Genomic DNA, 7,554 nt, shown 5'->3' on the forward strand with positions numbered 1-7,554 from the left:
AGTACGAGCAGATGTCTGGTCGAACAGGGGGTACTGCTTCCCTTGAGAGAAGATGGTAGAAGAGATTTCTGGTATTTGGTTTTGTGAAGTAGATTTCAGTAATGGGTGAACTTGGTGAAATAAGAATAAAAATTATACTATTTAATCAGGTTAGGAACAAACTAATAGAGCTTCATCACAGAAGAGTCCCACACTCTGGTCTTTCACCATGTCTGTTGTGGGGTGGGTGTGAATTGGATGTCCAGTTACTCTTATGGTACAAAAAGAGTAAAGCGAAACACAGTAAAATAATTTTATTTGTAGTGATTTGCACAGATTGGTCATAGAGCTTGTACATTGAAAGCCAAAATGCTTAAGGTTAAAGACAGAATGAGACTTGTGTCTGTGTGACAGAAGTGACAGTTCACCGGGTCGCTTGCCGTGGCAGACAGCAGAGACCTGCTATTGTTCAGAGTTGTACTTCTCCGAATCACACGGTGAGACTGGGCTGCTGCCCTGGGCTCTCCAAAGGCCCGTGCGGATGGAGCTCAGCAGCGTCTCGCTGTCATCTCCATTCGTCACTCCTGGGGAGGGAGCGTTGTTCATGACATGCTTGTTACTTGCTTAATGCTTCTGGAAAGGGAAGGTGCGGAAGGGGACTAAGGCCCTTTTCTAGTCCGGCTCTTGTGTAGCATCGGAGATTGGGCAACTTGTTTTCACCAGTATGTACGAGCAGAACGTTAGCAACAGATCGATTCCGGCTCGTGACCAGAGTGCTGTGTAGGCAACAACTGATTTAACACTGATTTAACCACCTTCTCCTTCTTTCCTCTATTTTGGGGGACACAAAACGTGAACTCTGCAGAGGGCTGATAAATGAGTTGTTCTTTAAACACACACTACTCAGTCTAGCAAAGCATCAAACAAAATGCTTCTGTCTTTTCTTTTTCGAATTTAATTCATTGTTTCTGTTCCTTTCATTCAACGAGTAGCAGCTTTTGGCAATGACAGATACTCTATTGTGACTGAAATATGCATTTTGTAAGTCATAACTTTACTTGGTATTTAAATGAACTGTGTATGTACAGCGTGCAAGATTTATGCAGCACACAGCTGGAGGTATTCTGCTCAGAATTCCTATGGTTTCAGATGTCTCTTTCAAGTTTGAAAATGTGTTGTGAAGTAGATACCATTATGATAATTGGAAGTTCAGCTTCTCTGTCTTGCTCTATTATTTTTTTTGAATACAATTAACACATCACACACACTTCACCTGGTCTCTCCTCATTTACCTCTGACACTTCCTTGGTATTTATTTAGACACATGTAATGTCTTTGCTTTGAACTCAATGGTTGCTATATTCACTAGAATACTTTTTTTTAATAAACATTTTTCTCGTTTAGAGATATACAATTAGTTTGCATTGTTAGAGAAAAGTACGCATACTGATGTCAATTTAAGTCCTTTACTTATTTGTTAGATGATCGGGACACAAATTGTATAAAGATTGTAGAGAAAACTGTGATTACTTTCAAACGAAAATCCCTGCTGAGAAGTTGCAGAAGCAGCTCATTTTGTGATAGGACCCATGAGGGAGCAGTACAGAGAAGACAGGCAAAAAGTGATCTAGAGAAAAATGGGGGGAAAAGAAAAAACAAACTAAACTAAACAGCCCCCTCCTCCCCCTCCCCCCCCCCATTTATTCTGAAAGAATTACATTTTTTTCAAGTAGCATAAACATGAAGTGCAAACCTCAGTGGTTGAATTAAGATTTATTCTTTCAGATCAAGCAGCAATGCTTTTATTTCTGAAAACAAAAGGAAGACAGTAAGTTTGTTTTAAAAATATCCCAAATTCTTAAACTGGTCTTAATAAACTACTGTTGGCATCCCCCCCCATTTATTCTGAAAGAATTACATTTTTTTCAAGTAGCATAAACATGAAGTGCAAACCTCAGTGGTTGAATTAAGATTTATTCTTTCAGATCAAGCAGCAATGCTTTTATTTCTGAAAACAAAAGGAAGACAGTAAGTTTGTTTTAAAAATATCCCAAATTCTTAAACTGGTCTTAATAAACTACTGTTGGCATTGTTTTCGTATCTGCAATCATGTCTGTAGGGTGCTTGTCCCATTAGTGGCTTTTTTATAACTGTTATGCACCAAATTCTTAAACTGGTCTTAATAAACTACTGTTGGCATTGTTTTCGTATCTGCAATCATGTCTGTAGGGTGCTTGTCCCATTAGTGGCTTGTACAGAACTGTTAGCAACGCAACACTAGTATCCCCCAGAAGACAACTAGAAATTATATGAAATAGTTCTGGTAATTGTGGAAAAAAAAAATCCAAAGTATCTCACAAATCAAATTATACCGATATCACCGGAGAAAAGAACATGAAATACCATAATGCATTTCATTTGTGGAAACGAGATTGGGGGTTTTCTGTTATTTTCCTTTTTCCATTTTATTTTAGTTTTGGGAACACTCCTAAAGCTTGGAGGTTTAATAAGGAATAAATGCAAAATGCAGTCTAAGCTTGATCCTCATGATAAAGCAGGAAATTATTCTGGATTACTTCATTAAATTTAGCTGCAGTTTGGAGTGAACTGGTCTGTAGTGGTTTCGTAACGTTCCTGTTCACGGTCCCTTCCTGAGATAGTTGTTTTCCACAATGTTTTCAGTATCCGTTACTGAAAATGTCTGATATTTATCAATTCGTTTATTACCAGAAAAAGGTATCATCTGCTGAAAAAGAATTAATTTTCTTTGTTTTAAAATCGAATTGATCAACTCCAAGGTTTTCATATGAAAGTTCAAAGCTGTTTAGAAAAGAAAGGCAAGTAAACTGTGCCCCTGAATGAGTTTTAAATAAAGGATGATTTTCTTTGCTAGGAGGGGTTTGGCTCTGAGCTCTCGTGCATTGCAGAGAGCCTTCCCTGTTCCCCGCGGCACCAGCTCTCTGAGAAATGGCAATGCACACAATGCGAAGGGCTCTGAAACGTTGTCACAGCAAAGGAAGCGTGGTGGGGACAAAGTACAAAAATGAGGTGTGCTTGGGTGCTTCTCCCCAGGCATCACCATGGAGAGATCCATTGTTCTGCGACCGCATCTTTTCTGGGTTGCTTAGGGAAAGGCACGATGCAGAAACCATTAGAACAGGGCGTTTGTAAGGGAGACCTGTGTGTATCACAAGAAGGCAAAAGGAAATGGTGGTTTCTTTTGACGTGGACTTTCAGTTTTCAAAATGCCCATTTAAAATTACCCCGATATAAAACTACTTGGAAGAGTATATTTTTTTAATTTCTTTTTTTTTAATGAAATCATTCTATAATAAAATATTTCGAGTACTGGCTAAGCTGTAAAGCTTAGGGCTGATAAACAAAGCATCTGAAGCCAAATGGCCCCTTAGCTAACCCCAATTAAAATAAAGATTTCATTGCACTCTGTCCTGACAGAGAGGGAACATATTGTTGCCTTTAAGGGAATTTGGTTTAGTTAATGAAAGAAATTATTTCATTTTTTCAAATACAGAACCTAATTAAATAAGTTTCAACTTGACTTGTAGTTGAGGACATTTTAACTCCTTAAAGGTTACTCCTGTGTCCAGCTCTTTGAATAATTCCTGGTGCAGTGCTGAGGTTTGTGGTTTATGTAATAAGAAATGTTACAGCGTATCTCATGGGGTAACTGTGACTGTTTTAGATATACCTGCACCATGTAAAACTTGCTATTCACGTTACTCTTTCCAAGGATCCTCTTCAGCTGTAAGTATTACTCAGAGATAGTAACTTACCCCAGACTGAAACAAGCAGTGTGGGAATGCAGGTGCCCTGGGTCTGTTCCGAGTGCAGCGTCAAAGCCGTACCTGGTGTGTGTGCATGGCTTCCTCCTGCCCACCAGTGAAAAAGAAGATAGCATCACAGAATTATTTTTGGTAAAGCTCTCTAAGCAGTCGTTAAAATCTGTATCTCAGGAACATTTTTTCTTAGAGAGGATTAATGGTGAAAATGAAAGCAGTTTGTGAGGATTACAAGTGTGATTAGTTTGTGTTTCTTCAGGATCTGTCTGAACTTGCAGTGGTAAAGTTCACGTCCCGTTTGTCAACTATTTATTACATATTCTCAACTAAGACTATATGAAAAATAAAGAACACTTTTATGTAAAAATTAGATAAATTGCACTCCAGCTCTCTCAAAATGAGTTTCCAGGGTGAGCAAAGAAAGCTGTCTCCAGTGAAGGGCTATTGATTTTCCCAAGACAAAGTCATTCCCAAGACTTTTGACTCCTTTTGCTTCAGCCCTGTGTGGCTCTGGATTTGGCTGGTACCTTCAGCTATGGAGGAAAATGATATTCAAAGAATGTCTACCTGTGTGAGGAAATAAATCAATGTTATTTACAGATAAGTCACCAAATACTTAATGATTTGAGAGGGGCTTGTAAGGGCTGTTTAGTTGAAAAGAAGAGATCGTTGATGTGGGTATGAACATGAATGGAGTTAAGGACTAGGCATTACTGGAGTCCAAAAAATCTCTCACTTCTTTGGCACATGTTACAGATCTTCATCTAACAGAAATAGGGTGCTGTTCTTTTTTCTTCTCTGCATTTCTGTAGATCATTATAATTAAGATGTATTTCAGAAATCTCAAGAATAGTTGCCAAACATAAAACACAAAGCATCGCATCTAGCCAGAGATCCAGATACCCTCACTCTGCCCTAAAGCTACGTTTCCCATCCATTATCTTGTCATAGCCTATTGTGCTCAATTTTAATTAAATTTTAGTAGTAATTTTGCAGTCATAACTGACCTGAAAGTTTTCCAAAGACTATTATACCCACAGGATATTTCCTTTATGTGATTTTTTGTTTTGTTTGTTTCTTGTTTTTCATCTTGTTCCAATTCTGTTCTTCGGAAAAGTCTTTGGTGACCGAGAGCATGAGAAAGTGAAGAAAATGGTTAGGGACATGACTGAAAAGTATCAGTTTACCAGCAGAAGTAATCAACTGCGGTTTGTATTCTAATAGTCATGTAAGAACTCTTAAAAAATGATATATTTGATAAAGATCTTGGGGTTTGCTCAATTTTACTTATGCTCAGAGTAGTGTAGACACCGACTATTCTGCATTTACCTTTCAACATACAGATGCTGAATCTTAAAATACAAAAACTACTTTTGTGATGCTGCAACCTGCAGTTCTTGCTTTTTTGCCTTTGAGGGTGTTGTATTCACAACTACTGTGCACAGCTTTTACTTTGATATCCCAGAAACTGAAGAGCCACCTTTTATGCTTAAACACCACAAGTTGGACCATCAGTCCTTGCTGCTGCATAGGAAGCCCTATAATATTAACCAGGAAAGTGGATGAAAAAGCAGAGGTGCATGCTCAGTCAGAACACCCTGTTCAGGAGCTAAAGGTTGCTGCTGTCCCCAGCTTCTATTTAACACGATTACAGATACTTGTTCCGGACTTTGCCATGGATTGTGTCCCGCTAATGCGATCGGAACCAACAACGCTAAGTTGCCGTTGGGCTCACACTAAACAACGCTAATTACTAAGAAGGAGGTACATGGCTAGGAGACCACGGAGCACTTGTCAGAAACGCTAGAACAATGCAGAAATGGTGCCAAATCTCGGAATCACGCCTCTGAACTGGTTTTCTTCTTTCTGCAGACTAACCTTGGGACCCAGGTGATTGTGGTGGTGAGTTAGGCTTTAGGAAAGTCCCCAGGTGACACAGGGACAAGGGAGTTGGTATTAAATACGCTTAAGCCTTTATTACCTCAGTGGTACTTTCTCATCCTTCGGGTTTTGCAAGGCATTTTTCTTTTTTATTCTTAACTATTTCAGTTAGTAAACAGAAACAGAGGAAACTGAGGTGTGTTTTTCATTCCAGTGGCAATAAGGATCTGCTAAATATGCTGATTTAGTCATACGTGCAAGCTGGTGACCTATGCAAAATTGCAGCTTATTTTCTTGGTCAGTAGGAAATTAAGCCTTTTAAAATGTATTGCTTTTAATAACTCAAGAGTTACAACTAAGGTGCTTAAGAGATTTTGCTTTACTGTTCACTTAGAGTGATTCAAGGATCTACTATGAGCCACACCATCAGGCAGTAAAGTAATTGCAGTAGAAAAATATTATATTGCCTGTTGAATTTGAATTTAATCTTAATTTTTTTTTTTAGTTCTAACTTGCTGGTTCAATTGTGGAAAAAAAGGACAGTGGCAGGTTGGCAGTAAAGGGTCTGTTTTGCCCGATGAACTCAAAAATTCATGTTGAGGTGCTGAAATAATTTGCTATTCTTGGAATTCATTTTACAAAACAAGTTCCAAACTGAGCTTTGCTTTCATGTATTCTCTCTCCATGGAAATTATGTCCTTTTCCTCATTTCAAATTAGATGAGTACAATGAAATCCTTATTTTACATATTTATTAACACGGCTTTCATCCCTGTGGTATTGTCACTGTCCTCACTACTTTATGCAAAGAAATTACGAGGAGAACTCACAAACCTTTAGGAGGTATGTGTGATCACTTCATCAAGCATTATTGCTCCTCTCTGTATTTGTCTTGCTTGTTGCTCCACCAACTGGTATTTACTGGCCTTCCTTTCTGTATGCTGTTGATGCATTGATTTTTGATTTTTAAATGCCGAAATAAATCCCATTATAGACCTCGTGCCAAGTTCTTATGGATATCCAAAGGTGCGGGAAAAGTGATGAGTGAGGAAATAATGTGGACTCCATTGTCTGGCGTGTGGAGGGTTAAGGGAATTTTTAGCCTCACCAAAAAGTATTTGGTCAGGTACTCAGGTGCTGGAAATGTTCTTAGCAACATCAGTCACCGAGGAACATGATCAGCTGCTGTTCTGGGGTAGAGATTACAGAGCTTAATGATCAGCTACTGTAAGCTGCAGCTGATGCCAGACTCTACCCCCTTTACACCTAATTAGCCTCATTAATGAGCTCCTCTGCTCTCTGCAGAGAGGGCTTCCTCCTCGGATGGGAGGCACAAATACTTCACCAGGTAGATGTGCTGAAGGCTTTAATTATTGCCCGCACCTGCAGCCTGGCTCCGAGAGCAGCGCTGCCTCGCCGGGCACTGCCCGGCCACAGCAACCACAGTGCGAACACTGCGGCACCTCTGCCACTGCTTTAAGCTGCAGAAATATCCATGGGGTATAAATTTAAACACTCAAAAAATTTATGCTGAGCAGCAGGACAGTGGTGGTTTTTGTACGTGGCAAAAAATGTTTTTAGAAGTTCCCAAGTATTTTAACTCTGAAAAATGAGTTTAAATTGCAGTTGAATGTCAAATATTGCATTACCAGAACAAAGAACACTGTTAGGCAAGTTTCCTTCTTTAAATGAGCAATTCTGCATTTGGAGCAATTTTGTGCTGCTAAAATTAAATATGGAAAAATGCAGCTGTAGTAATGGATGGAGCAGACAATAATGGAGCTCGGAGAGTGTTGTGCTGTGATTCTTAGCAGCAGCAATTATTGGTAAATACCTACCACAGTCTAGGGTTTAAATTTCTTGAAACCTGATAGCACTGTTTGGTTTAGTGTTTA

At 39.1% G+C, this 7,554-nt stretch overlaps 1 protein-coding gene across 1 annotated transcript in view; it reads left to right on the forward strand.

The window, feature by feature from the left end:
• Positions 1-7,554, forward strand: part of LOC104495831 (DENN domain-containing protein 1A-like) — a gene marked incomplete at its 5' end in the record, with an annotated part of 111,914 nt that overhangs the window by 52,616 nt on the left and 51,744 nt on the right. Inside the window, 1 exon segment of the mRNA XM_010138861.1 lies at positions 3,551-3,579. Within this exon segment, the coding sequence (XP_010137163.1) occupies positions 3,551-3,579 (29 nt within the window).

This window comes from Buceros rhinoceros, unplaced genomic scaffold (genome assembly GCF_000710305.1).
Source record: "Buceros rhinoceros silvestris isolate BGI_N320 unplaced genomic scaffold, ASM71030v1 scaffold7296, whole genome shotgun sequence".
In the NCBI taxonomy this organism is placed as follows: Eukaryota; Metazoa; Chordata; class Aves; order Bucerotiformes; family Bucerotidae; genus Buceros; species Buceros rhinoceros.